Below are 21,035 nucleotides of genomic sequence, written 5' to 3'. Positions count from 1 at the left end.
CTACGCACACAGGGGTGACGTCACACGTTCCGCGACTCGCCCCGCCTGACGGTGTCAGCTCTCTTGCGGCTCCCACCTCCTCGGGTAGCCTGTGGGCGGGTTAGGCAAATAGAACGAAGGGCAAAAAACCAAGCAGTGGAGAGGCTTGCTGCGGTAGCCCTTCACCTTCAGCCTCGCAAGGCTCCACGGCGGTTCCGCCGGGATGGGAGCCACTGTGTGTGTAGAAGACAGTGCGGGTCTGGGTCACTTGATTCAGATGGACGCTTAGACCTTGCGTTGGGGCCCATCAGTACGACACTCCTTGACTAGAGTTCCTTGGCACTCTGCATTCTTAGAAGTTACTTTATTCAGCCTTTTGAGGATTGTAGCGGAGTTAGAAAGCTCCCCTCCCCGCCAATTGCTCGCCAGTTGCTCTGAGAGGAGAACCCCACATCGCGCTGCTGTAGATGGAAAAGGGAATATTTCAGCCTAAGGAATATCACACAAAAGTCACAGCGAGTGCAAGCGCCGAGGTTGTCAACAACATTTATTTAATTCTTACTTGTCAACTCCTGAGCTACGACATGGAAGTACAAAGTTAAATAGGACAAAATTCTAGTCCTGTAGGCACCAACGGTCTTGGAGGCTAACACACTGGCAATTTCAATACTCTGCGGTAGTTACAATGCTAGAGGTAGGCACAGGGTGTGCAGTGCAAGGGAGGAAGAGAATATCTGCTACCCACTTCTAGGCACTCTATTAACATGATTCCACTTGATTTTATTCCCTGATTATGAAAGGCAGGTAGTGATATCCCCACTTACGTGAGGAAACGGTCTTAGAGATAAATTTACTTAGCCAAGTTTCTCTCCTACAAAACCAAGATTCAACCAGGTTTGGTTTTGAAAATCTGGATTTTTCTGCCATACCAAAATCACCTAGCCTCAGAGAATCAGAAAGTGATTTCAGAGCTGAGCCTTGAAAGAATCCTGTAAACCATGGAGGCAATTGTATCAGGGATTGGTATTCAGGGTACTGGAGAGCTTGAGCTAGGGTAAGTTTCTTGGCCTTGGGGCAGGCAGGTAGAGGAAAAATTATTTGCTACTCAGGATCAAACAGAAAATAAGTTTTTTGAGTTGTGATAAAAAACGTGAGCCTCATTCAGTAATCTTCAAAGGGTTTCTGTCAGGTAAATGACTTCATGGGATTTGTATTTGACTCCCGAGGTGGAATAGGAATGGACAAAAGTAAGGACACTATTTTTTGCAAGGGTTTTTCTATAATTTAAAGGAGAGAGAATATGGCTTCAAGCTAGTACAGTAGTAATGGGGATGGAGAGAGATGGGGATGGAGGAGAGTAAGTTCAGATGTTCTTAGGAAATATAATTGGAAGGACTTTTGCATTGATACAGATATTTTTAAAAGATACTATCAGTAGGACTTGTTGATTTAAGATAGTGGGGGGTGAAGAAAATGAGAGTCAAGGGACATGGATTTCTGGCTTGATTGAAAAAAGTATAGTATTTACCAAGAAGAAACAAAAGATGGAATAATTTGGGGTGAAAAGGAGATGAACTGTTGAGTATCACATATCTCACATTTGAGTAGCAATCACTACTGGATAGAAAATCTTATTTAGTGCGATGGTGATGGCTATAGATACTAGTAATGTGTTCCAGGGGACAATGAGTAAAATGATAAGAGCCAAAGACTAAGAATGGAGCAATGAAGAATACCAGCATTCCATGAGGAAGCTGAGAAGGTGAAACTGTGAAGGATGAAGACAGGAGTGATAAGAGAAGTTAAGTATGCACTGGATGAAGCAGCAAGTAGGCCATTATTTCTTAGCATCAGGGGAGGAAAGAATAAACAGTGAGAGCAGAGGTCTTATTGTAGTAAATTGAAGAATAAACATGACATGAAATAGTAGAGAGGTGATGGGCATCAGATCTGAGCCTTCTGTAACCAGTAATAACAGATCACATCCTCACCCTGTTTTCAAATCTCTGGTTGAAAATAGGAAGAGGTGGAGGGAAGGGCAGACAAAAATTTGTGGTTATATCATCTTGCTGAGGAACCCAAGGCAAGAGTAAAGAGACCTGAGTGTGAGGGTGCAGGGTAGGGTTGGGAGTCAAGCCAAGCTCACACAGCATTTCAGAGTTAGGGAGATGAGCTGTCTGCAGTTGTTGAGGATTCAGCAGGGCAGACTAAGGGACTGATTCACCATCATAGGGCAGAGGATAAGTCAGCTTTCCTAGCAGGAAAAGATCAAGGGTTGAGTAGTATCTTCAGCAGAGCTGGAAAGTTAGGTGTTCCCCAGCCTGTCACAGGATCCCATCCAGGGCCAGAGCAGAAACCCTGACCTTCCACCTCTTCATTCAGACAGGACTCATGGCAGCCGCGGGTGACCTAGGGAGGAGGTGGGCATTAGATCTGGCTCTGCTGGTATCAGTACCAATAGACTGAACCTCCTGACCCTGTGTTCACATATCACCAACTTATAACTGCACCGAAGTTCATCTTAGCCAATCCCATACTCATATGACATCTATACCCTTGCACACTCACATCAAAGAGTCCTGCTCCATGCTGCTGATAGAGCCTTGGGTTGAGAAAGCCAAGAGGGGGGTGACCACTGAGGATTCTGTGTTCATTTATCAAGGACAGGATTCCCCCAAACACTGGAGTAGAGGCCTGCAAGGTGAAGGTGCAAGTAGTGATCAGGGTTTCAGAATGATTGGACCTTTGGGAAGAATGTTTGAAAGGATTAGAGGTCTCTGAGGAATCAGGGGTTCTGGGGGCAAGGTGCTAGAGGTAGGAGGCAGTTACTGAGTGGGCATTTGGAGCCAGGCTGATTCTCACCGAGGTTCCAGAAACCCATGGAATAGGTACATTGTTGCTGACCACCCAGTAGCCATCAGAAAGTGCAGCAACATCTGGATAGGCACGGCCACTAGCATTGAAGTAACTGGATGGTGGCAGGTGGGGGCTAGAGTTCAGGAACTGGACTACAGCTTCCTCCTGAAAAGCATTTCTGAGTAAGTACTCACCTATAGCTTGCCCATCAGTGTGCTGAACTGAGAACCTCCCAACCTTCTATCTCCACACAGACATGCACGTACCTGGTATGAAGGCCTGGGGAACACGTTGCTGAAGCCGCCACCACTGATATAGTCAACTACCTCATTTGTGACAAGGAAAGGATTCTGGAAGGAAGTGCCTCCTACTGTGGTGACATAGGGGCTGAGGGAGAATACGGCATTCAGATAATACATAAGCATGGCCTAAATCTTGCTGGAGAGCTCCTATGGGAAGCATGTACCTGTGCCTCAAGGCATGGTCTGAGCTAACTATACATACTTTTCTCTAGAGAACACTCATTTAATATGCCACTAAAATGCCAAGGGAGTGAGGAAGAGGAACTTTGGGAGCTGTGTCCTACTCAGGAGATTTGGGGCCTAGGACCTACAGAAAGAAGAGAGGGGAGTGCAGCAACTAAGGCAGGTTAAACTAAGGGCTGAACTGTAGGAACACCTGACAGAATCAAGGCACAGGTGCTAAAATCACAAGGTCACAGGTGAAAGATTTGTGATTATGGGTAAGTGGTAGTTTGGAGTGCTTACCTGGAGGCTGGGAAACTAGGACGGAACTGGTGTCTTCCAGAGACAGACCAACACCCAGCACCACTGTCACCTAGCCGACAGACAAGTTTGGAACCGTATTAGTTGGTAAGATCTTGGTAAGTTCAGATGCTAGGGAGGAAATTTGGTTATCAGCTCTTATTGCAGAAGGTCAGAGCTTAAAGTTCATGTCAGTGGTCCCTGTTGAGGTTCTGAGTTCAGATTATGAGTCAGAGATCAGGCTCAATGGTCATGGTTGCGGGGGTGGGTGTTCAAAGCTCCCAAGTTGGGTGGGTGGGGGTAGATTGCCTAAGTTCAGTGTAGGAGTTCACCTGAGGCAAAGAGCAGGGTAAGACCCCGAGTGGCGGCCTTCATGAGCTCGGTGTTGACCCTCTGGATGTAGGCACTGCTGAGGGAATCTTCATCATCGCCATAACTCACAGTATGCACATGTGGCAGAGATGACTCGTTACTGAGCAGGAGGAGCCACTGCAGGAAGGGCTCCTGTGCCTCATGCCGTCCTGGATTTTTTTTTTTTTTTTTTTTTTTTGAGAGGTGGGCACAAAGGTAGTCATTGAGGGTTTGTCAGGATCTCTTTAGCTCTTGGCATTCCCTTGTCAGAGCAGGGATCAACAACCACCTCCAACCCACTTCCCCACCAGGTAGTCCCCTTAGCAGTACCAGGGCTACTGTAGACCCATGTGGAGATGTTGGCACCAGCACTCATCAGGTATTGCACATCCAGACTGGCCTCGATCCCTGCCCGGCCCCGGCCCTGTTTGCCGATCACTCTGGCTACTGATGCCTGGTGTGCAAAGTTGCCACCGAAGAGGCGCATGAACTCAGCAAGGTCTGAGTCATGGAAGTACTGTTCCAGGAACTGTGGAGGGGGTCAGAGCAGGGATCATGAGTAAGAGGGTGATAAGGCACTGAAGACTCCTCGGGGAGGCTGTGTGAACCATGGGGCTCTCTGCGTGGCTTACCTGGGCACAGGCCTGGCTGTTGTTGGTGGTGCCAGAGCCCACGTCTCGTGCTGTCAGGTTGTATCGCTCTCGAAGCACAGATGGAGTCACTCCAAAGTGCAGGCCAACAGTTCCTGCCACTTGTGGCTTGGGGCGTTGCCTCAGGGATGATGTGGGGGGAAAGCGGTGTAGTCCCCCCACTGTGGAAAGAGGTCAGGTTGAGATCTGATAGACTTCAGTACTCACTTTATCCCTGATCTCCCAAAAACCCCGCCCTATGGCATCTATACTTTTCAGCCCCTGGATCTCCTTGTCCCAACCCCCACCATTGCCACTTGGTTTACCAAAATCCACATGAGGGGCCAAGGCCTGAGGGAGCTGATAGGGACGTAGGGACCTTACAACATGGATCTTTGCTGGTCCCCCCACATAACGATGAAATTCAGCCCCAGGGAGCAGCAGCTCTGCCTGTCTGGAGGTCAGAGATCAGAAAACAGAGGTCAGAAAGCATGCAACAGAGCACCACTAGGCAGTCAGTCATCTCCTCATGCATTAACTACTACTCACAAGCTCTAAGCAAACTCTCAACTCCCTCCCTTTGGGGTGACTGATCTCCCTGGGACAATTGGTGTCCTCCAAGGGGCAATCATTCTCTCTCACCGGACGCTCAGCCAGCAAGTCAGAAAGTCCTGCGTAGTCACTGAATTGCAGTTCCGGGCTCCAGCTGCCCAAAGCCATTTTTGGACTGTGTGGAGGGTAAGTGGTGATGGCCGGACCAGCTCAGCCACATCCTCTATGGTTAGATATTTTCCTGCAGGGATTCAAAGACAGCCTTGCTTTTATGGCTTTCCTAAGCTGCTTGTTTGAACCTCAAACAAGAAACATCAGGGCTTTCCAAGGAGGGCTGTGCAGGTGCTGGGTATATTTGAGGACCAGGGGAAGAAATGTCTGGAAAGACTTGCAATGCCATGGTCATGAAATATAGATTTACCCTAAAGGTCAGTAGGTTGCAAATGCTGCACCATAGCACGCATTTCCATGATCATGAAAAGCAAATGAGATTAATATATTTAATTAAGTTTTCTATTTTATCTCCAATAAGTTTTCAAAACTTTTGGAACCAATTATAACATCTAATTTACCTCATGTCACTGTACTTGTTGAGTTTAAGCTTAACATGATGGTGAGCCACTATTTCCTACATGAAGCCACACACATTAGTACTCCCCTCTAGGATGACCTGAGACTGTCCACCCCTGCTCACTTCCACTCCTCACACATACACACTTTCTCTCTGCCATGAAACACTTTAACCAGGGAAGGGATACAATCCAGCTTGGCCATTGGAAGGACTTTTTTTGGGCTATAGTGGGTAGTACAGTGGGACTGAGGTAGAGGGGAAAAATGACTACAGACCAATCAAGGGGCAGGGCAGTCATCCAATAGAAAGAATAAAAACTGAGTGGGTGGCAATGAGAGATGGCCAAATGTGGACTAATCTAAAGACAATTTAAAAGTTGAAATTGGCAGCCTTAGTGTCTGAATAGAGGAGGAAATGGGAGTGAATTTGATGGAGGTGATGGGAAATTGAATTGATGAGCACTTGTAAGTATTAGGTTCTATTTCCTCATTTCTCTTTAGCTGGTAAGTAATAGAATTTGAATCTAGAGCTGATCATAAAGTCTGTGCCTTTAACCTTATCCACCTTTTGCTTTTTAGACTGAGGAAAACAGGTGGAACACGTGGGGAAGAATGTTACTTTGGTTCAGTTAAGTTCTAATTCACTTTTTTATTCAAACTCCTCAATGATAGTCACTGCCATACATCTGCCTTGTATCACTCTCTCGTCAGACACAAGGAGCTTGACCCTGACATGGTCTCTACCATCTCATGCCCTGCCCAGCCCTGTTTCCCTCCATCAAATTCCCCTTTCCGCCTTTGGTCCCAACAAGCACCATAGCGAGGAGAGCCAGGGTCCGACACAGCCTGCACCAACTCGGAGAGTCTCTCCAGGTTCTGCTGTCTCAGGGCAAAGGTGAGACTCAGCTCTTCCTCGGGGTCCACACGGCCCAGGGACACCCAGCCTGGGGGTAACCTGCAAGGTCAGGGGACAGGGCCTTGGTTAGGGTGTGGAGGGAAAATATGGGTGAGTCAGGGAAGGTTCTGGATTAGGGACTGAGACTTTGGGTAGGATCTCAGAAGCAGATAGGGATCATAGAAGGTGAATGACAGACTAAGCCTGGGAAACCAGTGTGGAGGCTATGGAGGTAAAAGGAGCTGGTACGAGGGTGAGGGAAGCTAGGACCAGGACAGTGGGTGCAGAACAGGGCATGCAGGAGTCAGTGCTAAGTCAACTCACGTCCTCTGTTGGTCAGGCTCTGGGGTGTAATGACATTTGCTGGCGATGATGAGGGCAAGGAGCCCTAGAAGGCTGCAGGGACGGCAGGTGGGTTTTAGTGGTAGCTGAACTGTCATTATGTTCCCACTCTCCAGCATGTACTCTTTCCAACATGATCCCCTTCACCCGGGGCCCCCTAATTTCTCACCAGACTCTGAGTCCCATTCCGCCTTTCTGCAGATCTGCTGTCATGTGACAGATCACATGGGCCCCATTTTCCAGGGCCACCACCTCCCTGCCTAGTAACCAGTGACGTTGTAGGCTTCTTCCTCTCAAGTGGTCCTGAGTGCTGGGAAGGGGTGGGGCTGCCACTAAGATTTCCGCTCCCTGCATAGTTTAGCACAGCTCCCCACCTGCTGCCCAAGCCCGCCCCTCCCCCAAGGAATCATCACAAGGGGGTGGGCTCTGGAGGCCCACGGACATGGGTTCTTCCTAGCTGTATGATTAAGAAAAATAATTTGATTTCTCAGACACTAGGTTTCTACATTTCTAATACAGAGACTATTATAAAAAGTGATCTGCCTCATAGGTTTACAGTGAAAATTTATTCCAAGTTAAAGCAGCAAATTGCCCAGCAGGGCCTGACATGGCAACGACTCAAAAGATGTGAGCTCTTAAGCCCCAAGGGGGAAAAATATCACTTCACTTGGCTACTCCTTTTTTTGTGGGGTGGATATTGGGGAACCTAGGGGTATCTTACCACTGAGCTGCATTCCCAGTCCTTTCTATTTTTTGATAGTTTCTTGCTAAGTTGCTAAAGCTGGTCTCAAACTTGCATTCCTCCTGTCTCAGTTGGCCTCTGGCCCACATTAGAGGGAAAAGACTGAAGAGATATGACTGTCAGTCTCAGGCTAGGCTCCTGAGCTCCTGGTGCAATCCCCATCCTAGGTGTCCACATGTCCACAATAGGTGCCTTCTAGTCATCCCCACAGAACAGAGCTGGAGGCTGGATACAAACTGCAGTTTATTAAGGCTCCAGAGTGAGAATTGGCACTTGTTCTGGGCAGGGGCAGGGGTGTCAGTGGAACCCAAAGGAGCTGGGTCCAAACGGGCTGGAGGGACCTTCCCCATTCCCCTACCCTCCCAATAAATAAAAGTCTTGCTCCATCAGGGTGCTGGCACAGGGCAGGAAGTCCTCACTGAGGAGAACCAAGGGCTGCTGCCTCCTTCATATTCCTCCCCACAATGGACCTGACTGGGATGAATGTGGGACTTGCCCCCACTGGAAGAATTTGGGGCAGAGAGCTGGGGCTTGACAGTGGCCTCCCTGTGGCCAGTCATGGTCCGAGGCTGCCCATGGCAGGCTCAGAGTGGGGCCTGCATTGGGGACACTGTGCGCATCCCAGGTCGGGGCCCAGCCTGGGCCACAGCTAGATGTGCAGCTCCGTGTCATCAGGTGGCTCCAGGCCAGACTCTGTGCTGAGTGCTGAAGCTGAGGGGCCCTGGGCCACCCCAAATGGTGAGACAACGGGTGAGCGAGCAGCCAGAGGAGACAGCGAGGGTGAGAAGCTGGGGGACATGGCAGCTGAAGACAAAGAGCCTTCATGGCTGATGGGGGAGCGGTGAGAGGATGGTGGGAAGATGGCCCGTGCTGCAGCTGTGCTTGCAGGCTTGGGGGGCACAGACTTGGCTCCTGGGTGGGCCACAGCAGTGATGAGGGGTGGCGGGTCAATACGGGGAGCAGGGGGACATGGCCGCGCTTCATCCTTGAGCCGAGCGATCTCTGTGAAGACACTGGCCAGTGGCTGGAACTGAGGGCACCAGCTCAGCAGGTAGTCCCAGTTATAGCTGCCGCGAAGCTCCTCCTCGCCAGCCACAATGGCGGTCAGTGCACCTGCCACACATGGTTTGCCATCTGCTGGGAAGCCATAGTCCCCAGTGGGTGCGGGGCTCAGGCCACAGCCCCCCAGGAAGGCTGTGGCAGTGGCTGGGGGTCCCTCCTCTCGGTACAGAGTGGCTCCTGCACCTGGCAGCAGCAACCCTGCCTTTCGACCCTTATACCAGGTGTCAGGGGCAGGCGGCTCACAGGACGTGTCACTCAGTCCATCTGCATCCTGCTGGATGCCTGAGTCAGGGCCACGGGCAGCCAGGGAGGAGGCCACACTGGCCACACGGGGGAACTCGTTGATCATGCGGATCTCGTCATCCTCCGCAGCCTCTGCTGAGCCTCGGCCACTTGAGTGTGAAGGGTCCAGGGAGCCACCACGGGGGTAAGGTCCTCCAGCTCCTGGCCCACCATAGCTGGGGAGAGTCTGGTGATACAGGTGCTCTGATGGTGGTGGACTGGGTGGCTCCCGGCCCAGCTTCTGAAGGGAGCCACTGGCTAGGGGTGCTGCCTGTGACATTGGGCCAGGGGCTGCCTCAGCCTTCCGGCTGCGGGCCCGAACAAGCCCTAGGACCAGGGCTGCCAGTGCAAGTACCACCACAACTCCCAAGGAGGCTGCCACAGCCCCCACCAATAGCAGGTTAAGGTCAGGTGCCAGGCCTAGAGCTGTGTGGGTGATATCTATAGTCACAGGCACCGTGGCACTTCTGGAACCAGGCAGAGGCCCTCGTGCTACTACTTCTAGCCTCAGCTCCCGTGGTGCTTCACGCCGGGTCCGGCCCCCACCCCCAGAGGTAGTTGTTCCACTGCCTGGGGCCTGACTGTCCACCCGCAGATACAGGACACCTGTAGTCTGGTTGATACCAAAATAGGGGGAAGAGGTGGCAAGGGAATAGAGCACCAGGCCATCAGCACCCCCATCCTCATCCGTGGCCTGAACGTGACCCAGACTGTGGCCTCGTTGGGCACCTTCTGGCACTTGGAAGTGGAAAGCTGGAGCCAGGAACACTGGGTCATACTCATCCTCTCCAGTCACCAGCACTGACACAGTGACAGAAGCTGAGAGATTCCCAGCATCAGCAGCACCCACCAGCAGCCGAAAGCTTCCCGTGTGCTCATAGTCAAAGGGCACTCGTGCCCGCAATTCCCCCGTAGAGCTGTTGAGCGCAAAAGCCTCGCGACCCTCAGGCCCAGGCCCAGCGTCCAGCAGGGTATAGCGGAGCCTCCCAAAAGCCCCAGCATCCCCATCAATTGCATGCAGAGTGGTCACAAGAGTGCCTGGAGGCTGGTTCTCAGCCAGGCTAGTGCTGAGCAAGTTCAGTGGGAAGGCTGGGCCATGGTCATTCACATCCTGGACCTCAACTGTCACTGGTGCCAAAGCAAAGTGTGCCCCGGCAGGATCAGCAGCCTGTACTACAAGCTGATGGCGAGCCTGGGTCTCACAGTCCAGGGGGAGGGCCAGTCGCAAGGTACCAGAGCTCTCATCTAGCTCAAAGAGCCCCAAAGGGTCACCTGAGCTGAGGGTGAAATGCACAAGGCCATGAGGGCCAGGATCAGCATCAGAAGCCTCCATGTGCAGCAGCTCAGCTCCAACAGGTATGTCCTCAGGTACTGTCACGTGGTAGGATGCTCGGGTAAAGACAGGTGGGTTGTCATTGACATCCAGCACGGTGACGGTCACTGGCACAACTGAACTGCGGGGTGGCTGTCCTCGGTCAGCTGCAGTCACAGTTAGATTGTATTGTGTGAGGCTTTCAAAATCTAGAGGCTCAAGCAACACAAGGCAGCCTAGTGCCTGGGGGCCTGGTCCAATGCCCTCTCCAGCCTCAGCCAGCCGGGATTCCAGATGGAAGACTCGGCCCCGGTTGCCACTAATGATGCTATAGTCCACAGTGGCATGGGCGCGGCTTCCGTCAGCATCTGTGGCCTCCAAGGTGAGCAGGGTAGAACCAGGGGGTAGATCTTCAGTCACAGCCACACGGTAGTGTGGCAATGTGAAGCTTGGGGCATGATCATTCTGGTCCTGTAGCTGCACATGCACTGTGGCTCGTGCTGCCCGGCCTGGAGCCCCATGGTCGCGGGCTTCCAGCACCACATCCACCACTCCTGGCCCCTCGTGGCCCAAGGCCCCTGTTCCTACTGTTGTGAACAAAGTTCCTGAGATGAGAAGGGAGGGAAAAGAAATAGTCATTTAGCAGCAGCTGTGTGTGAGCAGCTTGGGAAGTCAGACTCCAGGGAATAGCCTGTGTCCTTGGGAGAGTTTGGAATGGCCTTGTCATGGATTCACAGCTCAGGGAACAGATTCTAGACATGCAGTTAGGACAGGGCTTATCATATTAAAGACAGAAGGGAGAAAATGTCCTACCTAGGTCAGAGATTTAGGAATCAATATTTTGAGTAATAAATTCTAGGAATAAGGTCCAAATATGGCCCAACATGGTCAAAGATAAAGGGGTTAGATTCTGGGAAAGACACGCACCATTGTTGGGGTCAACACTGAAGCCTTCAGTAGGGGAAGCCAGATGGTATGAGATGTGACCATTGGCACCTGAGTCCCGGTCAGTGGCAGAAACGGAGAGAATGGCACTACCTGGGGGAGTGTGCTCAAGCAGCATTACCTGAGGAGTGAGGAAAAGTGTTCAAGGCCAAGCTGCCATGCTTGGCATCCATTCCAACTTGGAGCTCATTCTCCTTAATATTTGAATTAGAGCTGCCCACCTTCTCCCCTTTCTGGCCACAGGATGCAGAACCTGGACATAGTTCACAGGACCTGGAAGGCTGGTCTGAGATGGGACCCTCACATTCCAAGATCAATTCCAACATCCAGCCCACCCCAATCACCTCCAGCTCTGCCACATCCCTCGAACAGGAGCAATCTCCAGCCCAGTTATGGGGACATTCAGGGGAGTGGGTACCTGGTAGAGGCTCTGTGAGAAGGTAGGTGCATTGTCGTTGACATCCTCCACAAGCACTGTGAGGTTGGCATGGCCCTCGTGAGGTCCATCATGAGCCAGCAGCTGCAGATGGTAGTGGTCACGCTGCTCAAAGTCCAGGGGACCCGTGAGGGAGACACGGCCTCCATAGCGGCCAATACTGAAAGGATCCTGAGGCCCAGATGGGCTCAGCACATACCACAGCACCGGTCCAGAGTCCACATCATTCCCTGTTACCTGTGCAATCTCTGAGCCCAATAGTGCATCTGCAATACATAGGACAAGATTGAGTAGGGTATAAAGCATCCCTGGAGCAGCAGGGTGAGTACTAATGCCTCTCTGTCACCCCTTTATACCTCTTGTTTTACCCAGCCCTCACCTTCAGACACTCGGAGCTCCCAGGGCTGGGGGATAGTGGGGCGATTGTCATTGGAATCGATGACCATCACCGTCAGGGTAGCTGAGCCCACCAGGGCTGGGCTTCCTCTGTCTGTGGCCATCAGTACCAGCCTGGACACAGAGCACAATCAGGGTGCAGGGTCTAGGGATAGAAGGGCACCCTGGGAAGGACTAGAAGGACTCAGGACAGAGCTGGGTTCTGGGGGAATTTATGGGGTGGCCTAGGGATTGAGAGGGATTTAAAGGCAGGGCTTGAAATTAGAAAGACCCAGGATACGGACTTGGGTCCACAGGGGCCAGGCCTTACCGTGCTTCAGCCCAGATCTCACGGTCCAGGATGGCTGTAGTAGTGATAGTGCCTGTGGCTGGGTCTACATGGAATAAGCCCCGTGCTGGCTGGGATGCAGCCAGACTATAGGATATCTGTCCTCCAGAGCCTTGATCCAGATCATCTGCCTCCACCTGGTGAGTGTAGGAGGTTGCTGGCACTGGCTTGGCCACAAACAAGTTTGACCAGCCCTTGCCCCCTATCTTCCTATCACACTCCACACCTGCAGCAAGGGCCCCTCCAAGGGCCGCGACTCTGGCAGGAAAGCCACATAGTGGGGCCTCAGGAAACGTGGAGCATTGTCATTGGCATCTTGAAGGGTTAAGGTCAGGACAGAGAAAGCAAAGGCTCCTCCACTCTCTGCCTGCAGGACTAGTCGCAGCCGTGGGCTTGCCTCAAAGTCCAGCCCTTCTGCTGAACGAACTGTGATGGCTCCTGTTGGGAGGAAACTGCATCACTGACAGCCACTTTCCTTGCCTAGAGCCTCCCCCACCACTCAAGGGCAGCCCCTCTCCCATTAAAGTCTCCTCTGGCCCAAAGAACCTACATCCCAGGAGCCTGTCCCCCCAGAGCCTTTGCTACCCTCCTTACCTGTACTAGGCTGGATGGAGAATATCCCTTTCTCATTCCCACTGAGAATGCTATAGGTAATGGGTCCATTTGAGCCCCCTGCGTGGACAGCCTTGGGGGACATGATAGGAGTCCCTGTAGAAAGAATGAGAGAGGACAGTTATCAGTTGGACTGTGAGCAACTACAGGAGTTTGGGAGACATTTTCAATGAGTAAGTCCAGACCATCCGAGGATACAAGTCTGGGACACATGGCTAGGGACCCACCTATGGGTGCATTCTCACGAAGTGTAGCTTCACTACTAGCCCGGGGAAAGCGGGGTCCACGCTCAGACTCCCCCTGCAGTCCAACAATTACCACACCAGTGGCAGAGCGAGCTGGACGGCCAAGGTCAGTAGCCACAATGAAGAGGACACGATCTTGGGGACCCAGAGCTGCAGGGGAACGGGCTACGCGGATTTCACCAGTGTAAGAGTCCACAGTAGTGCCAGGAGGCGGCGTGCCTGCCAGCCGGTATAGAATGGAGGCATTGGCACCAGCATCACGATCTTCAGCTCGTAGTGTGGCCAGAGCCAGAGTTGGAGTACCGAGGCTGGGACCTGGGCGGGGTAGGCGCAGACGCAGAGGGCTGGTGGGGAAAGTGGGTGCATGATCATTGACATCACGCACTGTGATGGTGATAGGCACTGTTGTGCTCAAGGGCCCAGCAGCTGCACCATCCACCGCACTCACAGAAAAGGCATAGCTGGAACAGTGTTCTCTGTCCAGGGCTGTGGCTGTGCGAAGTTCCCCAGAAGTAGGCTCCAGCAGGAAGGCTCCTGCTGTACCTGAACCCAGGTAGTAGGTCACATGGCCATTGGCCCCAGCATCAGGGTCATGAGCCTGTAGTTGCAGCAACAGAGTTCCTGCAGGTACATCCTCAGGCACCTCCACAGAGTAGGCAGGCACAGGAAAGGCTGGGGCATGGTCATTGGCATCCAGCACTGTTACTGTCACAAGCAGAGTGGCACTGAGAGCTGGCTGGCCTCCATCCCGGGCCTCTATCCGCAGCTGGAATGCTGGCTCCACCTCCCGGTCTAGTGGCCTCATGGTGCCAAATTCCCCAGAGGCAAGATCTAGGGTAAAGGCTCCTGATGGGTCTCCATCTGCAGAGAAGGGTATATACACATAAACATGCATGTCTCAGTTCATGGGGATGGTGCTGATTTAAAAGCAACAGCAGAAGGAAATACAGGGGTTGGAAGGGGGCTGGGAAAAAGACAAAGAAATAAATAAAAACAGAAACACAGAAAGTAAAGCAAGATACTATAAAGCAGTTGTTACCATTCACAGTGTGGTTTGAGAATTCCTTGGAATCCCCTGAGGCTCTTTCATATACATAAGGTCAATTACTTTCATAGACATCATATGCCTTTTTCATTCTCATCTCACAGATGTACAGTGGAGTCTACAGATGCTACATGACATACAATGACATCATCCCTTGGTTAATGAAATGTGTGCTTATGTATTCTGGTTCATAATTTCTAGAATAAGGAGACAGTTTAGGGCATGAACATGTGTATTTTTAGAGATTCAGTTTGCGTGGCTACCTTCGGTTACATCTATAACCTCTGAAACTTCATCATTGTCCAACAAATTGCTAACATTTCCTTGTGCCTGTGCAGAAATACAGCGAGCAGTACACTTCATTAGTTTTCTTCTCAAGGATACCTAAAAATACGTTTTAATATCTAACACAATAAATATTGATATGACCCACATAAAAATCCTTTAAGGGTCTCAAAAAGTAAGAGCTTTAAGAATTCCTGAGACCAAAAGTTTGAGAACCACTGTTATGGTGAGAGACAAATAAAAGAAATAAAAAAATAGAGACATAAAGGGAGACAAAGAGCTAGAAAGGTACAGAGGTACCCAGATACGCTGAGAGAAGCATGAAAGAAAAAGTGGGAGACATAACAAGAGGGGAAAAGAGACACAGACACACTGACTGAAACTGTCAGTGGCCAGTAAGGGGCAAGAACCAGGCTAGTGAGTGCTGATTCAGTGCATATAGGACAATTCTCACCAAGGATGCGGTACTGCAGCTGCCCATTGGCTCCTACATCTGGGTCGGAGGCCCTCAGCATGGTAAGCGTCTGGGGGTCCTGACCCTCAGGCACTTCCAAAGATAGGTGGACATTCCCAAAGGTTGGAGCATGATCGTTCTCATCCTCTACAGCCACTCTCACCATGACGTGAGTTAACAGAGGGGGCGAACCCCTATCTCGAGCATATACTGTGGGGAAGAAAAATTAATGAGGTCTAGTCTGCCCCTTTCCCATGAAGAAATTGATACCACAGTGTTCATACATGTTTACCACACACACATAAACCAGAAAACATCTATTTCTACACACACTTTAGGCCCACATGTGTACATGCATGGCATACATGTGTCAGAATATGTTCTTTTCCTTCCCACATCCCAAGTTTGGTACATATAAGATGTATCTTGATTAGTGGTGCTGTGACAGAAAAGACACTAAATAAAGTATTAAAAGATCCAGACTCAAGTTCCAGCCCTGTCATTTCCAAGATGTGTTAGTTTCAGCAAGTCCCTTGAACACTGATTCTCAATATCAATATGCTTCATGTTGTTAAGCGGCTGCAGTATAATCTGAGGGAGGCCTAGGGGGCAGAGCTGTGACAATATGCATTTGAGAATTTATATAATCACAGTGATGACAGCCTAGTAGTCAGTTCACCTTGTAAACCTGCCTAACTCTTGACTCTTCAGAAAGGTCCAAAAATAAAACAAGAGCTTTGCTATAATATGTAGAAATGCCTAGAAGATCCTACTTTGGAGTTTTTCTCCATGTTTACAGTGCCTCTGGCTCTTGGGGTCCTGTCAAAGTGTACCTGTCAGGTTGATCTGCTCCTGCTCCTCTCGATCCAGGGCCCGAAGAGTGGTCAGCACTCCGGTGTTTGGGTCGAGAGAGAAGCTTTCACCAGAGATGCCTCCATAAGTCACTTGCCCATTGGCCCCTGAGGAGGGGTAGCATAGAGAGCGATTATAGGGTAAATATACTCTTTATTCCCCAGGTCTCCCTCTCAAAATTCATCAGCACAGGTCTTACCCAGGTCAGGGTCGGTTGCTCGCAGAGTGAGCAGAGACGTGCCAGCAGGGCTATTTTCACGCAAGAGGACACTGTACTCCGGCTGCTCGAAAATAGGTGCCTCGTCGTTGACGTCAACAACACTGACAGTTAGGAGCTGAGTGGACGAGCGTGGCGGGGAGCCGTGGTCTGAGGCCACCACGGTCAGTATGTGCTCAGCTCGCTGCTCCCGATCGAGAGGTCGTACCACGGACAGCGCTCCTAGGTAGACAATAAGACAGGTTTGGTAGCAACCTCAACACTCCCTCCATATCAGAACCCTTCTCACCCTCACCCCTAGGCATAACTCTCACCAGTGCTGGAGTGTAGCCGGAAGTGGCCCTCCCCACCAGCTGCCAGGCGATAGGACACGCGTGCAGCCTCCCCCAGGTCTGGATCCCTGGCTACCACGTGCAGAGTTGCGGGTCCAGCAGGCTGATCCTCTGGTAGGCGCACACGTGAGGGCGAGGCGAAGACTGGTGCGTTGTCATTTTCATCTGTGACAAAGACGCGCGCAGAAACGCGCGCTGCGCGGCGGCGGCTGGCATTGGTTGGCCGGTCAGTAGCCTCCACAAGCAGCAGCAACGCAGGTGTGGTCTCCCGGTCCAGGCCTCGAGGAGCGCTGAGCGCTCCGGTGCGAGCGTCCAGGCGAAGAGGCGGCACTGGCGGCTCCTGGCGCAGCAGGCGGTAGCGCACATCGCTGTTGGGGCCCGGACCGTCTGCGTCCGATGCGCGGAAAGTGTACAGTGTCGCCCCGGGCTCAGGGTTCTCCCGCAGCGCCAGTGCCAAAGGATCACGCGCAAAGGCGGGGGCATGCTCGTTCTCGTCCTGCACGCGCACCTGCACTCGCAGCAGCCGCGCGCCCGCGCCTCCCGGCCCCTCCGCCCGCACCGTGAGAGCACGCCAAGCGGGTCCCGCCTCGAAATCCAAAGGCCGCGCCAGGTACAAACGCCCTGAGGCTGCGTCCAACGCGAAGGTGCCCTCCGGATCGGCGCCGCCCACCAGTGTGTAGGTGAGTGTGCCCACACCGGCTGACTCTGAAGGCGCCACTGAGCCCAACAGGGATCCTGGCCGAAGCCCCTCAGCTGCCGTCACCGTCAGCACCACAGGCACTGGCACCGCTGGGTCCGGCTCTGCGAGATCCGGCGGCGGCTCGGCAACACGGATAGAGGAAAGCACCTGTTGTGTACCCGAGTGGAAAGATGGAATCAGAAGGACCCATATTAAAGAGAATCTGCGCTGGCTCCTTGGTCGTAGGGTAGGATAATTAGAGTAGCTTCACAAGAGGGCTCAAGGACCTCAAGAAGCTAGAGCTACTGGAGAGGGGCCCACAGCAGCAGCTATTGGGAAACGGGCGGATTGTAGGGAAAGGCAGTCATACCTGCACCAACAGCTGGAGGCTGGCACTACGAGGGGGGCTGCCTTGGTCGTGAGCCGTCAATGTTAGCACATAGTGGGGCCGCTCTGCTCGAATCAGGGATGCTGCAGTGAACAGCTCCCCTGAGTGAGGGTGCAGAGAGAAGAGCTCTGAGCCAGGACCTGGGGACAGGCAGAGCAAGGATGAGGTTTTGGGGCTCAGAGCTGGGCAGTCCATGAACATATGCAACTCCCTTCACCCTACCCCCCTACCAGTTAGGGTGTACAAGATGGTCCCATTCTCCCCCTCATCCGGATCCTTGGCCTGCAGAGTTGTTACAAGTGTTCCTGGAGGCACACGGTCTGGGACCTATGGAGACAAAATTTATCTATTAATTGTCTCCGTCCTGTTTTTGAGAAAACTCAGAATCAAGTTCGCCTCATGTAATCAAGTTCACTCCGCATGTAGGCAGAGCCCCTTTTCCGCTCTCACACCTGTTGCAGGAGGCAAAGTCTGTCATTTACACCTACAGCTCTATGGGGACACCACCACTCCCTCTCACACTTCTTTAGGACAGGGTCCTGACACTTCACATACCTGCACAGGGAGGCCCCCACCAGCAGCCCCTGACGCTTGCAGGAAGGTGGGACTGTTGTCATTGAGGTCAAGCACTGCAATGTGCACGGTGCCTGTGGTGCTGCGGGGTGGACTCCCCGAATCCTGCACCTGCACCAGGAGCTGGTAGCTGCTCTGCTGCTCTCGGTCCAGAGTTTGGAGTGTGGTCACTTCTCCTGGGAGTGCAGGGTGGGATATTGAGTGATGTAGAGCCTAAGAAACTACAGGTAAGATGAGGGGGTCGGGGTGTGTGGGAGAGAATGAGGGCTAAATTCCAGGCTGACTCCTGAAGGGCCAGGACACAGGTTGGGAATTGAGGATCCTTTCTGGGTGTTTGTCAGTCTGGTGATGAGGTTGAGGGGTCTCAGAATTTGAATCCCAGTGCTTACCAGTCTGGGGGTGGATACGGAAGGCCTTGCTGTCCTCTGACAGCTGTCGCAGGCTGTAGGTCAGACGTCCATTAGGTCCAGAGTCTCGGTCAGTGGCAAAAACCCGGCCCACACTGGTCCCTGGGGACTGGTTCTCAGCCACAGCCAGGAAGGTGGGCTCTTCAGACAAGCGGGGACTGTGGTCATTCTGGTTGAGTATGCTGACCCTCACGGTGGCTGTGCCTGTCTGTTGCCCCAACTCAGCTTTGGATCCAGACACAGCCATTACCTTCAGTGTGTATAACTCCTGGGTCTCAGGGTCCAGTGCTGCCCGTACCCACAGCCACCCACTCTGTGGCTCCAGGCTAAAGGGGCTACTTGCTCCATCTGCTGCAAGGTGATAGGTTATAGGGCTCCCATCTGGTGCCTGAGCCTGCACTTGCAAGACCTGTGTTCCAGGGGCCGTGCCCGAGGACAGGTCCACACGGTAGGCAGGGCTGTCGAATCGGGGAGCCAGCCCACGAGTCCCCAAGTCCTGTACCACCACTCTAAGTCGAAAGTGGCTGTTGCGTGGTGGGGAGCCTCCATCCCTGGCCTCTAGTTCCAGCTCATGGGCTGGCCCCCCTGGGGGTCCCAGAGGTCCTATAAGCCGTACATGACCTGTGGTGGGGTCCACAGTGAAGGCCCCATCACCTCCAGCAAGCAGGGTAAAGGTGACTCTGCTGTTAACACCTGAATCAGGATCCAGAGCTCGCAGGGTATAGATGGGAGTCCCTAGGGCAGTGTTTGGTGGCAGCAATACCGTGTCTTCAGGTGTAGGGAAGGCAGGGGAGTTGTCATTCACATCATCCAGTAGCACCCGCACCCGAGCTACCGTGAAAGCTGGGGGCACTCCACTGCCTGCTCGTACCTCCAGCTCCAGCACTGGCCCCAGAAGCTCCCGGTCCAGAGGGCGGAGTGTCTGTAAGAGCCCTGAAGCCGAATCTAGGGAGAAGAGTCCCCGAGGGTCCCCGCCTGATAGGGCAAGGGTCACAGGCCCCAAGCGACCTGGGGAGGAGGAGAAAAGGGTCAGGAAAGAGTTAGGGGGGCACTCGTTAAATCAGGGCCCAGATTCTGATCCCAAGAAGGGCTGGGTGGTACCCACACCTGTATTCTTCAAAGTATTAAGAAGAGAGGCAGGTGCTGGCAGAGAAGTTGATTGGCACTACAGTGGTATTCATATGCCATCATGTTTATTATTGGGGCTATCTATGGTATAATCCTGTAGGGTGCTTTGAGATGGTGTTAGAGGGCTATATTTGGATATCTGAATGTGGTACCAAGTGGGTATAATGCTAAATGATACCTGGTGGGTTGTGTGCCTGGACTATGCCCACACTGGTGCCTGGTGCCACATCTTCTGGCACAGAAAAAACATACTGTAGCTGCTCAAATATTGGTGGTGTGGGGGTTCCAGGCACAATGCTGATGTTGACTCGGGCACTGGGTTCTGCCTGGAGGCCACCTCCATCCTGAGCTCCAACCTCCAGTTGCACCACAGAATTAGCCCGTCTGGCCAAGGGCCAAGCAACTGTCAACAACCCTAGAGAAGGGATAGAATCAGATATATAAGGGAAAGAATAGGGAAGGGCTTTGGAAGGGGGAAGCAATACAACATTTAGGCAGTTGGGGAGAGGAGCTGGGGGCAGGAACTGGTAATGGGAGGATCCTTACCTGAGTGCTCATCCAAGGCAAAAAGTGGGGGGCTATTACCAGCCAGGATGTGATAGGAAAGTCGCCCATGTGGTCCCTGGTCAGGGTCGTGGGCACGCACTCTTAGCACAGCTGTGCCTGGTGTACTCTGAGCACTTAGACTGGCAGCATACTCCAAAGGATAAAACTGAGGTGGGTTGTCATTCTCGTCCGACACAAACACCTTCACATATACCATGGACTTGAGGCCTCCCTGGAGGGACATGCAGCCATAGGTCAGGTGAGTCCTGCCTGGCCATAGTGAGTGCTCTACTCCAATGTCCCTTCCCAAGGTTTGCCCACTCACCCCATCCACAGCTGTCACTGTGAAGTCAAAGCTCGAGGGCCCCTGATCACGGTCCAGGGTCCGGGTTGTGCACACATCGCCACTGTGGGCATCAATGCGGAACGGGGGAGGCCCAGAGGCCCCAAGTCCAGCACCCAAGGAATAGGAGAGGAGGCCAAATGGGCCACTATCGACATCTGTAGCTGTCACCTGGGGAGAGGGTGGGGTGAGTGAATGCTCCATCTTTTTGGCCAGAAAAAGGTAAGTGGTGATCAGAAAGAGAAGTTGGTGTCCAGAGACCCTGGATGGTGGACACACAGAGGGGACTGGTAGAACATGGACCAAAACCCATACCCAGCCCAGACCTCACCACTTGGTTAGGTTCCTGAGAGCCTCTGGTGACAACTTTTTTGTTAAATGGTCAATACACAACCTTGTTTGATGTGTGTTTCTGTTTAAAGACACTTTATTTATTTATATGGTTGATGCATTAACATTGAACTCACAGCCATTAACACCGTAACTAT

General features: G+C 52.3%; 2 protein-coding genes across 3 annotated transcripts in view; both read right to left on the bottom strand.

Moving 5' to 3' along the window:
• Positions 1 to 509: 509 nt before the first annotated feature.
• On the bottom strand, positions 510 to 7,307 carry TPP1 (tripeptidyl peptidase 1). The gene is made up of 13 exons (XM_079105729.1): positions 7,108 to 7,307; positions 6,921 to 6,992; positions 6,517 to 6,656; positions 5,222 to 5,372; positions 4,906 to 5,033; positions 4,583 to 4,761; positions 4,281 to 4,479; positions 3,932 to 4,120; positions 3,603 to 3,672; positions 3,102 to 3,222; positions 2,842 to 3,000; positions 2,548 to 2,673; positions 510 to 2,388 (listed from the first exon to the last, which is right to left on the bottom strand). Exons 1-13 carry the CDS (start codon positions 7,290 to 7,292, stop codon positions 2,248 to 2,250), a joined length of 1,860 nt encoding a protein of 619 aa, XP_078961855.1. The 5' UTR covers positions 7,293 to 7,307; the 3' UTR covers positions 510 to 2,247.
• A 598-nt stretch (positions 7,308 to 7,905) lies between these two features.
• Positions 7,906 to 21,035, bottom strand: part of DCHS1 (dachsous cadherin-related 1) — a 34,600-nt gene continuing 21,470 nt past the window's right edge. For both annotated transcript variants that reach the window (XM_079105694.1, XM_079105693.1), the window contains 19 exons: positions 20,530 to 20,718; positions 20,205 to 20,436; positions 19,837 to 20,073; positions 18,513 to 19,538; positions 18,106 to 18,299; positions 17,781 to 17,877; positions 17,533 to 17,690; positions 16,466 to 17,330; positions 16,134 to 16,373; positions 15,916 to 16,041; positions 15,083 to 15,292; positions 13,281 to 14,159; positions 13,036 to 13,149; positions 12,668 to 12,879; positions 12,424 to 12,578; positions 12,097 to 12,227; positions 11,700 to 11,983; positions 11,264 to 11,402; positions 7,906 to 10,941 (listed from right to left, as the gene is read on the bottom strand). In XM_079105694.1, the coding sequence (XP_078961820.1) occupies positions 8,330 to 10,941; positions 11,264 to 11,402; positions 11,700 to 11,983; positions 12,097 to 12,227; positions 12,424 to 12,578; positions 12,668 to 12,879; positions 13,036 to 13,149; positions 13,281 to 14,159; positions 15,083 to 15,292; positions 15,916 to 16,041; positions 16,134 to 16,373; positions 16,466 to 17,330; positions 17,533 to 17,690; positions 17,781 to 17,877; positions 18,106 to 18,299; positions 18,513 to 19,538; positions 19,837 to 20,073; positions 20,205 to 20,436; positions 20,530 to 20,718 (8,100 nt within the window). In that variant the 3' untranslated portion in view covers positions 7,906 to 8,329. The remainder of the gene's footprint in view (positions 10,942 to 11,263; positions 11,403 to 11,699; positions 11,984 to 12,096; positions 12,228 to 12,423; positions 12,579 to 12,667; positions 12,880 to 13,035; positions 13,150 to 13,280; positions 14,160 to 15,082; positions 15,293 to 15,915; positions 16,042 to 16,133; positions 16,374 to 16,465; positions 17,331 to 17,532; positions 17,691 to 17,780; positions 17,878 to 18,105; positions 18,300 to 18,512; positions 19,539 to 19,836; positions 20,074 to 20,204; positions 20,437 to 20,529; positions 20,719 to 21,035) is intronic.

The sequence above is a fragment of the Sciurus vulgaris genome (genome assembly GCF_902686455.1).
Source record: "Sciurus vulgaris genome assembly, chromosome: 11".
NCBI lineage: Eukaryota > Metazoa > Chordata > Mammalia > Rodentia > Sciuridae > Sciurus > Sciurus vulgaris.
Note: the sequence above shows the minus strand (reverse complement) of the source record. Positions and strands in the feature narration are given on the sequence as shown.